Source organism: Sorghum bicolor, chromosome 6 (assembly GCF_000003195.3).
Source record: "Sorghum bicolor cultivar BTx623 chromosome 6, Sorghum_bicolor_NCBIv3, whole genome shotgun sequence".
In the NCBI taxonomy this organism is placed as follows: Eukaryota; Viridiplantae; Streptophyta; class Magnoliopsida; order Poales; family Poaceae; genus Sorghum; species Sorghum bicolor.
Genome location: NC_012875.2, coordinates 59,055,869 through 59,067,881, shown reverse-complemented (window position 1 = coordinate 59,067,881; position 12,013 = coordinate 59,055,869). Strand labels below are relative to the sequence as shown.

Here is a 12,013-nt window from a genome sequence, read left to right as displayed (position 1 = left end):
GTTTCGGAGTCCGTGCAAGCAAGATTTAACTTGCTAACTTGAGAGAATCAAAATGACTCGCCTGGCTAGACAAGCATCTCGTTGCTCACACCAGGACGACAAAAGCAAGGCCAGATGAGGTGTCGAGAAGAACCAAACATGCCCTTGATGCGCATTTACAAATTGAATATGAAGTCACTTGATGTTTGATGAACCTCCAAAGATATCTCTAAGATCATTTGGACATAGGACCGGTCCTAGCAGCGTAAGGGGTGACCCGTGTTGGACCCTGAGATCCTTGGGGCCCTCTCAATAATATAATACTAAATTGTTGAGTTGTTGTCATCCAATTTGGCCTGTCACCACTTTCGAATTTTGTTTTTATTTTAGAAAAATGCTTTTATTCTTGGGAAAATGGCTTCTAGCTTCAATAGAAACTTATTCAACCTTAATAAAATCTAAAAAGTTCCATTTACTTATTTGCAATTGTACTATATACTCATGAATATTATTATTATTTGTGCTATTATTGTACTAGTCATTGATAGTGTCCCATAAATAAATAAAGAGAACAAATATAAATCAATAAAAAATGAAAAAAATTGAAAGGGAGAGAAAGAAAAGTGAAAAAAAAAAACAGAAATTTCCAAAGAAATTGTGAAAAACGGCCAGAAGGCCTGTGCGGGTGTCTTTTTTTTTCGCCGTCGATCCCGCATTCCCCCTTCCGTCCGCTGCATCCCTATTCCCTCCACGAGTCCACGTGCGTTCTGACTGTCTCTCTCGCCCCCCCTCTCGCTCTCAGAGGAGAGACTCAGACGACTGGTGGGCCGTCGCCGCCGCCGCCCAGAGCCAGGCGCTGAGGCTTTCGTTGGTCTTTTCGCCGGCGACGAGCAACCCCCCAGGTACTTCCACCCCTTCTCTTTCCTTCCCTTCATGCTGTGTGAAGCTGAGCACCGAAACCCTAACCTAAAGCTAGTTAGCTATTTGATTTGACAAGCCTTCTAGCTTCCCTTTACTGGATCTGCCTCTGGCGGGTGATCTCCTCGTGATGCAATGGCGCGTGCAATCTTTTTTCGTGATAGTTGGTTCACATCACAAAAAAAAAAACAGCGGCTTAGTTTTAAATTGCTGTAGTTTTGCGGCGGACCGCATTCAGGCCACCCACTGGTTCAGTTTAGGTACCCTTCCATTTTCAGTGTTTATGGAATTTATTAGGCTTCTAGTACTTCATTATTTTTTTTGCTTCTGCTCTGGTTAACGTTCTAGTTCTTCTCTATGAGGTCAGAGGTACTATCATGGTGTGTGAGCCTGATTCGGAATTTAGTCAAATGTGCATGATCATTCTGTTGCATTCATTTCTGTTGATGTGCTCTATGTTTGTGTCTTTTCTACTAAACTTGTGAACGCTTTCATAGTAGATGTTGTCAAATACACAGGATGACAGGACCTTCTAGCACACAGCGATTTCCTGTGAGGTTTTCTTAACGTGTACAAAGGTATTGTGTATTCTGACAAATTCTACTTTTGGATGGTATTCAATCGTTGCTATAAAGGTATATGGGCCTCATGCACATACCATCACTTGTACATAGGTAATAAGGTTCAAACTAGAAAAGCCCCATATATTTGATGAATTCAACCTTTTGGAAGTATCCAAATGTACCAATGTATTATGAAAACCCCCAAATAACTTCTACAAGCAGAAACACACAGTGACAACAGGAGGGACTTCCGCGCTGCCACAAACAAATCTAGATCAGCGCCTTTCCCTGGTTGATAGTTGCCGTATGGCGGAGGCGGTGGCGGCCCTCAGTGGCATCTAAAAAGATGGCCAGTTGGCCACACACTTCAATCTTCACTGTATCCACTTGCCTCTTATCTCCTTCCTGTTTTGCACGACTGGTGACGATCTCAGGTGAAGGTGACCTTGATCCTCTGCTTGGGTGTCAACGTTTGGGGGTGGGCTGGTTGTGACCGGATCTGTGGTATGGCGGCCATACAGGCCAGTTCCGGCGGCGGGCACCTACCTTTGTTGCTTCAATGACAGTCAAACATCATAGCAATGTTGATTCCATGGATGATGCTGAACCCCCACCTGTCGGTGCCTCGCTGGAGGCGCGGTTGAGGCCTTTACTCACTTCTTGTTGTGTGGATCCATCTGGGTGAAATCCTATTTCTCGTTTATCTAGTCGTGCAGTGACGGCGTCTTTAGATGTATTTCTCTTCTTGGAGACCTCGCATTAGGAGGGTCCTCATAAGGTGATGGAGGTGTGATGTTTGCTGCTGTTCAACAGTGGTTGTCTTGCAGCTTGGGGGCTTGCTGTTTCCAGGTACCAGTATATGGTGTCTCCAATCGCGGTAGTGCCCTTTGTGGGGGCGGTGTGATGTTGATTTCCCGGCTTGGTGGTCAGAGCTCAGTCAGCATTTGGAGTTGTTCATCACCTTTGTTGGACTTGGCTCTTGCTTAGGTTCCGCTTTCACCCATTTTATTGTGAGATTGGTTCTTGCGGACGAGACATCATGAAAAAACCGTGAAAGTTTGACTATGTGATGAGCATGTTGAAGGTTATTATTATTATTCTTATAGGTTTTATCTTTTGGAGGCTATAAGCCTTTAGCCCATATGCCTATCTTTGTAGTGGTGGGGTTTTTTAGTAACTTTTGTGGTCCGGTCAGGGAATGATTGAAGCCAGAATAAATCTTTCCATTATCTAAAAAAATAACTTCTACAATATAGGTATAAACTTGTTAAAAATATGTATACCTGATGAGGTATTCCACCATTTCTACCAACTGGTTACTTCTACTGCCAGGAATCCGTAGAATGCACGGCACAGTACTCATTTGTTGTAAGGTGGTCTACTCGTGCTAACCAACTTTGGAGTACTTTCTAAATAAAAATAAATAAATTTGTCGGATTCACAAAATCGCAGCCTTTTTACCTATATATGTTCCGTAAGGTTTTCTATCTGTTCTTTTGGAAATACCTTTCTAACAAACATCAAGTACTTTCTAAAAGTTGGTCTTTTATGTAAGTTTCTAGTGGGGTTGTGTGACCCCACAGGACCCAAAACAGGTAGCTGCCATCAAGGATGGAAGGTCTCTCCATCGATCCCAAGTGGCTTATTGACCCGAAGCTTCTCTTTGTTGGGCCACGCATCGGCGAGGGCGCTCATGCAAAGGTCTACGAGGGAAAGTAAGGCTCATCTTTTTGATCTATCATCTGCAATTTTCTCCTAATCGAGCACTTATTTGATGCTGGGATTGGCAGGTATAAGAACCAAAGTGTTGCTATCAAGATTGTGCACAAAGGGGACACCCCTGAGGAGATGACCAAGAGGGAGGGGAGATTCTTGAGAGAGGTGACCATGCTGTCGAGCGTGCAGCACAAGAACCTCGTCAAGGTCTACTTTTACAGTCATGTTGATCCTTTCCTCCTCAAGGAGATGACCAACAGGAAGAGGAGGTTTTAATGCATTTGTTTATTGAAAACTACGACTGCTTGTTTCACAGTTTATAGGGGCTTGCCTAGAACCTGTCATGGTGGTGGTGACAGAGCTACTAGTGGGGGGCTCGTTGCGCAAGTATTTGGTCAGTCTCCGACCTAGGAGCCTTGAGACTCATGTAGCAGTGGGGTTTGCATTGGACATTGCCCGAGCTATGGAATGCTTGCATGCACATGGGATCATTCATCGTGATCTTAAGCCTGGTAAGACTTGTCATTTTGTGATCTGATCGTTGCGTGCTCTCTATATTATTCACTGCTTAGTAGGTAGATTTCTTCAAACTGTGGATATACCTTTTTTCTCTCTCCATGTTTACCATGTGGGTACATATCTTTATTACTTTCTTCAGAAAAATAATTAACCTGCAATATTTACTTCCTTTTAACAGTTGATCAGTAAATTCTGTAGTTGAATATCAATCTTGTAATGGCATTCATGTGGATTAGCTCAGGATGGAAATGTGCCTTATAGTAACTTGCAGATGAGAAGTCTCTTCTCCTTGCACTATTACATCCTATATATATACAGAATTTTATGGTAAATTTTGCCACTACATGTTATTGAGATTGTAGAATGTTATGTTATGTTATCATAAATCTTCTAAAAAAACTGTTTTCCCCCAGTTTTGGTGATTAATAAATTAGTGCCTCCTATAATTTTGTGGCATATTCTAATATATTGATTCACATGAAGTTTTGTTTCCTGTTGTGTGCGCTGTCTTATTTTATACATTGTGATTATTCTTCATTTCTTTTCTGAAACCACTGTTCTCTTCAAAGATGAAGTTCAGATGTTAAGTGCCAACTGTTGGCATTGTACTCACTTCTGGCAATCTATGACATACCATGGTTATCTAAGAACCTTTTTTTCCCCTTGCCTATTCTTTCTTTTAGCATGCTGTAGTTCTATGATGGATAATTAATAATTCACTAGTTGAATGCCCGTGCGTTGCTAGGAGCATACATAAAATCCCCTAACATTCCACTTAAACGGACACCTCTTCTAGGAATCATTCCACGCTTTACAACTTATCGTGAAAATAATACAATATGCAACTTTTTCTGAATAGAATTTTAAATTTTGTTTTGAGGAAAGAACAAACCAATATCGTAGAATAAATATTGTTTGGATAGATTGTACAAGGCGCTCATCATTTAGCTCTTCTTGCAGCTATGAAATTTCCAACCCTTCTGTTAGAACCTACTAAACACTGCCTTGAGATGCATCTTTAGCGAGATTCTGGAACTCAGGCCTGGCATCTATCTCAGAAGATTCATCAGGAGACATTGAAATTCTCCTACCTGATTTCTGAAAAACTATTCTCTAGATGGCCACATTAGCAAAGTGCCTCTCCAAAAGTATCTGAATACAAACCTGGAGGGCTTGTGAAATCTTATATAGCGTGAAATCAGGTTATAATTTCTAAATGTAATGCATGTACACAATACTCTACAACACAGCAAAGCAAAACACATCATTTGTTTTGTCAATGCAGCTTGCAGCCTCAAGATCAACCACGATGCAATCATTCTGAAAATGACCATTACATTTTATTGCATCAGGAATTAATACATGTATGCTTAAAAAATGAACAGGAGGATAGAGTGCTGGATCTACATGGACACATAAATGTTTGCTTATACTACTTTTTCATAAAAATAAATAAATAAATGACTAATCATACATAGCAAGTTGAAAATACCGTGCATTTGACCGCTTTCCACTCTGGAGTTTGCAGATGTGTGCATGAAGATGTATTTCTCTGAAAACATGGCTTACTTAAGTATATAAACTGTATATAATTTCAACAAGCTATTGTAAGAACATATACTGCCAATCATTGTTTCCTTCTGTGAAGATAAAAAGTATACTACCAATCTGCAATCTAAAAGCATTAATTGATCACTATGCTAACCATTATTTCCTAGTTAGGGTTCTACCACGGAAATAAGAGGAGTTGGAATACACTTCTTCAGGTTGCTAAGGTGCCAATTATTGAAATTGATCAGTCTATAATTGAACCAGCACCATGAGACCTATAAGCTTGTCGAGTATCATTTGTACTCAACCGACTTCCATACAATCTCTGCATTGTGCACAGAGTTTGTTTGCAGTTTGCACAACTACAACAAATGAGCATTCTTTCCTCGCGTCAGCTGCACATCTTTGTAGGTTCCTATTTTGGCGGTGGGGTGACAGCCATGCTGCACAAGCATTATCAGATGTAAAATAAAGAGGTCTAAACGGTCAAAATTATCGTGCAAATAAAGCAGTGTCACCTCTATTAGGAGTACAGATAACAGAGTCTCAGATAGTATAGAAGATGTTTGCATTTCCCAATAATCCCTCCATCAATCATCAATTGTCGTCAGTCGTCACCAAAAGTTGCTCGTTCCTGCAATTTTTTGAACCTTATGCCAAAAAATGTGAAACTGGACAATTTGAAGTTGTCATATAACAGTAGTTTACGTGTCACCTCTATTAGGAGTACAGATAACAGAGTCTCAGATAGTATAGAAGATGTTTGCATTTCCCAATAATCCCTCCATCAATCTTCAATTGTCGTCAGTCATCACCAAAAGTTGCTCGTTCCTGCAATTTTTTGAACCTTATGCCAAAAAATGTGAAAATGGACAATTTGAAGTTGTCATATAACAGTAGTTTACCTGACTAATTTGTTTGAGAGGCATGCGCTGGTTTTCGTGGCATTTGTAACTCCTTCGGCCCTTCCACCTCATATTCCAAATCTGCACCCACGGCCTCTACCATGTATGTCCATGGCTGCCTCAATGGTCCCTGCTGCTTGTCCCTCTGTTACTGAAAATACCAAGCATGTCATCGAAAAAGCCACCATCTCTGTTGTTATTAGGTCTCGGCTTTGCTTCATCGATGTACAAACTGTAGCAACCAAGGACATCACCACTTCGTATGCTTTATCCAAGGAATCTGAGTAAGAATCCAAGTATTGATGCCACCCTTACCATAAGTTTGTTTGCCATGGCATGAAAAATTCAGAACTCATGACAAACTAAAGTTGAATCATGCATCACAAGTTCAAAGAAAAGAAATAACTGTTGTAGAAGTGTCAACCGTGGGGTAGTGATCTGATGGGGTAGGTGTGAGGGGTTGCCGGCACTGGCCGCTCGACCACCGGCTTCCTGCCCATGGTGGCTGGTTGAGTGTAGCAGCAGGGAGATGAGAAACAGAGAAAGGAGAGGAGAATTGGATTGGCTGTAATTGCTTGATTCATTCCCTTGGTCACGACTGATTAAAAAGAGATTACAAACTCTCCTAGCCTCTCATTTGCCTAGCTGACTTCTTCCCTATTGCTAAATCAGGCGCCTGCATGATCTCATGCATGTTTGTGCGCCTAATTCCTGAGTTGTATGATCTCCTTGGCCTCTCCTTGCCTAACTAGCCTCTATTCCTACGCCTGTAGCTATTCCCAACCATAACAAGAAGAGAATAAGATTATCATGGTTCTGTCATCTGTTGGACAGACTGATTATTACAGTTGTATAACATATAGCTATTCCCAACCATAACAAGAAGAGATTAAGATTATCATGGTTCTGTCATCTGTTGGACAGACTGATTGTTACAGTTGTATAACATATAGGCAGGGTTGCATGTATGTGACAGTGTGAAGCTGCAGTGTTTGTTGTGATTCTACTGTATAATTTATCAAGCAACATAACATTTAGCTGAGATTTTTCTAGTGCATAACTTGCCCAACCTACTGTCATTTCTGTTCCAAATGCATCAAGAAATATAAAGTAGCCTGAATGATTAGTCGTGATGTAAGCATAGTTTGAAGATGTTAATTTCAGTGCAATGTAGTCTTGTCTTGTTCATCAGTAGAGATTACTATTATCTGAGTTTTAGACCATATATGTTCAATCCAACAATGCATTTTATTTTTTATTTGGTTTATTGAAGCACCGGCGACATCTTGTTAGTTTATAATGGGTTTCCTTTTTTTTTGTCCCGTGTCATCTTTTAAGAATTTGCCTGACAGATATTTATTCAGACTGTGATCTTGAGTCTGTTTTTTTCCCTTCACTTCGTGCAGAGAATTTGTTGCTGACTGCAGACCAGAGAACAGTAAAACTTGTTGATCTTGGTTTGGCTAGGGAAGAAACATTAACAGAGATGATGACTGCTGAGACAGGAACATACCGCTGGATGGCTCCAGAGGTTTCTACTGCATTCATTTTTGTCAGTTTCTGAATCCTTAATTTTCTGTGTTATTATTATTAATGTAACCTGGAATATCTCAACAGTTGTATAGCACAGTAACATTGAGGCAAGGAGAAAAGAAGCATTACAACCACAAAGTAGATGTCTATAGCTTTGCAATTGTGTTGTGGGAACTCCTTCACAATAAGCTGCCCTTTGAGGGAATGTCTAATCTTCAAGCTGCGTACGCTGCTGCTTTCAAGGTAACACCTCATACTCTAGTCATGAGCCAATTATCCTGAAGAATTGTTGAGGGCATCCTTGGGTTATGTTTGCTTTGGTATGTTTATATATGCACATATCTTGCATGGTGTTTCAAATATGTTCCACCACATGAACTCTAGTTTATTCTTGCACCACTACATGTGTTTTGTATATGACCAGATGAAAGCCTTATTTTCTGCAGAATATCAGACCAAGTGCTGATAACTTGCCCGAGGAGTTGTCAGAAATCCTAACATCCTGCTGGAAGGAAGACCCAAACAACAGACCAAACTTCACACAGATAGTCCAAATGCTCCTACATTACCTATCCACCCTTTCGCCACAAGAAACCTTGGCCCCTCACCGCACATTCAGTTCGGAGAACACAATCCTTCCTCCAGAATCTCCTGGGACGAGCTCACTAATGGCTTCTCGGGGTGACCTCGGTGAGACACCGAAGGGCAAGATGGAAGACAAGCCAAGGGGCTTCTTTTTCTGCTTCAGTGAGTGCTATTAGCACAGCCCCAAAGGGAACTCTGAGAAGTTGCAAATACTGAATGAACATCGTCCCCTGATGCCCTGTGACTCTACCATGGTCAGTCGATCAAGTCTCGGCATCCATAGTCCATACCCTGAAGAATGGAAGTGTAGTTGAACTGTTGTTTCTGCTAATCAGGTCTCCTGCATCACTGACATGTTGACATATCAGCAGGGTAAAACGGGTAACCTTTTGACTCCAGATAGTAATGATGGAAATAGCTTATCCCTGTATTTTCGGCGCACCATGTATTGAGTTACTAAGAGTGCGACTATAGATTTCCACCTGTCTTGCCTGCCATCGTATAGAAATAAATCAATAATTCACATTTATTGGTTTGTCTGCTGCAAAGGATACTGGAAGCTGTCAGTTCTGTGGAGCACTTTGTGTTCTTGTTCTGGCAGTGGTTTGTGTTCTTGGAGGACAAGACATAGGACTTTAGGCTGCAAGATTTGTGTAGGAGAAACTGTTGAAGCAATGTGTTTGTGTTGCAGCACTGCAGCAGCAGCAGCCGCTCCAGCAATTATTTTATGCACATAATTTATTTATATAAGTTTGTACCTTTTCAACAATGACAAGTTATGGAAATATTTTTTCCAAAAAAAATTTAAAAGTTATAATAAAAAATTATGATAAGTTGTTACGTAAAAAAAGCTATCCATATAGGTTATGGACTTTACTAGAGCTTGCGCGTTGAGGTGATCTAATTTTTGGCTGCAAACCAATTTTAAGAACAAATTATTTTGGTTGCTAAAAAAAGCGGAAAAAGACTAGATCTAGGCCTTGTTTAGATGTGAAAATATTTTGGATTTCACTACTGTAGTACTTTCGTTTGTTTGTGGCAAATATTGTCTAATCATAGACTAACTAGGATCAAAAGATTCGTCTCGCAATTTACAGGCAAACTGTGTAATTAGTTTTTGTTTTTGTATATATTTAATGTTTCATGCATGTGCCGTAAGATTCAATGTGACAGAGAATTTTGAAAACTTTTTGGTTTTTATGGTGAACTAAACAAGGCCCTAGTGTTCATGGACTTCGATGCCCTCATCACCCCTCCACTCCCACTGTTGTCATCTTTGGTTCTAGCGAGCTTGCTTGCCGCCATCTCCTCTACTTCGACGAGCCTCCCTGCCTCGACCTGGTTTGAGCTAGTTGCCAGCTTCCCTAAGCCGTCCATCGATCATACCCACTGCATAATCTATCTGCCTCCCCTGGCCGGTCATTCTATACTCCATCAGAGTCGGAGAGAAAAGGGAGAGCTTGTGAGAACCCTAGCTCGTCAGAATTGAACGAGAGACGAGAGAGAGAGAGAGAGAGAGGAGGAGACCTACCTGGCACGGATCCACGATCGCCATTGCCAAGTGGATCCCCTAGGGCCGGCGCGGGTGCGGCGTAGAGAAGGCGGTGGGGCATGGGCGAGGGTGAGGGTGAGGGAGATGAGCACGTCGGTCGCTAGTCGCCAGCTGCAAGTCATCGTGTGTGTAAGAGAGAGAGAGCATGGGCGCGAGTGGTTGAAGACGTACGGGAGGTGGAAGACATACAGACACCAACCTAACATGAGCGCACACGTTAAAAAGCATTTCTAATAAGTTATAAGTATAATTTTATAATTTTTTGGAAAAGGAAAATACAGAAATTTTTTCAGAAAATAAAATTTTGTTGATAATTTATATTTTGCAAAATATATATATAAAAAAAATTATATGCATAACTTTGCAATTTTCTAAAAAAATATGGTAATAAATTGTGAACAAAAAGTTATACGTAAAAGTTATTAGTATTACTTTGTAACTTAAAAAAAGAGTTACGGAAATATGTTTTCCTAAAAAAGGAAAGTTTTTTTTGAGAGCGAAAAAGGAAAGTTGTTGGGCTGGTGGGATTGCTGATTCGCTGCGTCAAGCTCACACAACATAGCACGCGAAAAGAGAATGAACGGTGTGGCACTTTCTAACTAGTCAAAGAGGTGGATATTTATTTTTTCGAAAAACGAAATTGTGGGATGTGTCGAAATATTGTTCACCGCATTCTAATCGGATGAGCGTTTGCAAATTAGTGTTGTTGTCTTAGGTTACAAATCTTGCACTGACAGTGGGTAACAGAATAGGGATTAGTAGAAAGCAGGTTGTCTAGCTAGGCCATCAGATTTTCTGAATAAAGCAAGGACCTACAAGCTTGACCAGAGGTTTTGGCGCGGTCAGAGCCGAGGAGGGTTCGTGATTTGGTCCAAAATATGAGTTGATAATAGCTATAGCGTATCACTATTGTGTCACTGTTGTTATGGATTCACTAGCTAAGTTTGTACATTTTGAGCTGTAACCGCTAAGAATGTGACTAAAAGACCCGTCGTTACTTGCAAGAGCTCTGAACAAATCCACGGTGAATCCAAAGCTCTTTTCCGTCGTCCTTGCATGCGTTAGCTGCATATGCTCCCTTCGTCTAAAAATAATGTAATTATAGAATAATACTATATTAAAATATATTAAGTTTAACTAAATCTATATACACAACACAAATAGACAACGGATCTAGTGCAAACTCATCTCCCATGCAAATTATACAAACTCTAATCTAGACCACAGGATGTTGATTCAAGGGGCACGGAGAGATTGGATAATTTTGCACTTAACCGCACCCTCTTAATCACACTTTTATAAATTCCTCCTTCCACCTCCCTCATGCGCCCTCTTGGATCAATATTCTGCGGTCCATATTAGAATTTGCACAGTTTGCACGGGAGAAGAGTTTACACTATATCCGTTACCAAACAAACATAGACGCACATGTTTTATATTATACTTATTATGTGTCATAAATATTAATATTTTTACTTATATATTCGAGAATGCATATAAAATTGTATATTTTTAGGACCAATGTAGTACAAGTAAAGATCTTAGTAGAGTTGTGTGGCCTTACAAGGTGCAAAAGGGGGCAACTTTTAAGCCGACACTATAGAATAGTTACTTTCCTTTTTCTTATTTAGGTGTTGTTTGGATCCTTAGACTTCTCATTTTTTTTTTATTTATTAGGTGCTATTTGGATCCCTAGAGCTAAGACGTTGTGGCTTTTCTAAATACATTCTTTTACTATATATCTACATAATTTCCTTTCGATCTAAATTATAAAACATTTAGGCTTTTGTAGATATATTATTTTAACTATATATCTAGACATTATATATATATATATATAAGTGCATAACAAACGTTATGTACCTAGAAAAGCCACAACGTCTTGTAATTTAGAAACGGAGGGAGTGTTGTATATCTAAATGCATAACAAATGCTATGTGTCTAGAAAACCCAAAATGTTTTATAATTTTGAATCGAAGGAGTAGTTGCTAATGATTAGCTCTTCTAAATCCAAACAACTACACAAGCTTAGCTAATAGTCTATTTAGTTAATTGTGTAAGATGAATACCCAACTAACAACTATATCTCACTAGTTAGGCTAAACCAACTAACAGTTAAACGTCAAACATTAACTATGAGCTATTAGCAAGCTAACTATATATTAGCAGCTGGTTTGAAACAAAGCATTTGT

At 40.0% G+C, this 12,013-nt stretch overlaps 1 protein-coding gene and 1 long non-coding RNA gene across 7 annotated transcripts; one reads left to right on the top strand and one right to left on the bottom strand.

Annotated features, from left to right (window-relative positions):
• On the top strand, window positions 692-9,022 carry LOC110436366 (serine/threonine-protein kinase HT1). Of its 6 annotated transcripts, none has more exons than XM_021463307.1 (8): window positions 692-881; window positions 1,416-1,475; window positions 3,023-3,175; window positions 3,251-3,383; window positions 3,493-3,688; window positions 7,558-7,682; window positions 7,769-7,927; window positions 8,131-9,022. In XM_021463307.1, exons 3-8 carry the CDS (start codon window positions 3,072-3,074, stop codon window positions 8,443-8,445), a joined length of 1,032 nt encoding a protein of 343 aa, XP_021318982.1. In that variant the 5' UTR covers window positions 692-881; window positions 1,416-1,475; window positions 3,023-3,071; the 3' UTR covers window positions 8,446-9,022. The 6 variants fall into 6 exon arrangements, with proteins under 6 accessions (XP_021318982.1, XP_021318979.1, XP_021318984.1 ...); XM_021463304.1 differs by having other exon boundaries at window positions 3,016-3,175; XM_021463309.1 differs by having other exon boundaries at window positions 1,398-1,475.
• Window positions 5,613-6,243, bottom strand: LOC110436367. Its single transcript, XR_002454263.1, has 4 exons — window positions 6,152-6,243; window positions 5,962-6,077; window positions 5,765-5,880; window positions 5,613-5,689 (listed from the first exon to the last, which is right to left on the bottom strand). It is a non-coding gene; the product is annotated as an uncharacterized LOC110436367 (long non-coding RNA).

Coding starts and splice junctions, on each gene's coding strand:
- LOC110436366 (XM_021463306.1), top strand. CDS start 3,072: ATGGAAGGTCTCTCCATCGATCCCAAGTGGCTTATTGACCCGAAGCTT. Junction 3,176..3,250: donor GCAAAGGTCTACGAGGGAAA/GTAAGGCTCATC, acceptor TGGGATTGGCAG/GTATAAGAACCAAAGTGTTG. Junction 7,683..7,768: donor ACCGCTGGATGGCTCCAGAG/GTTTCTACTGCA, acceptor ATATCTCAACAG/TTGTATAGCACAGTAACATT.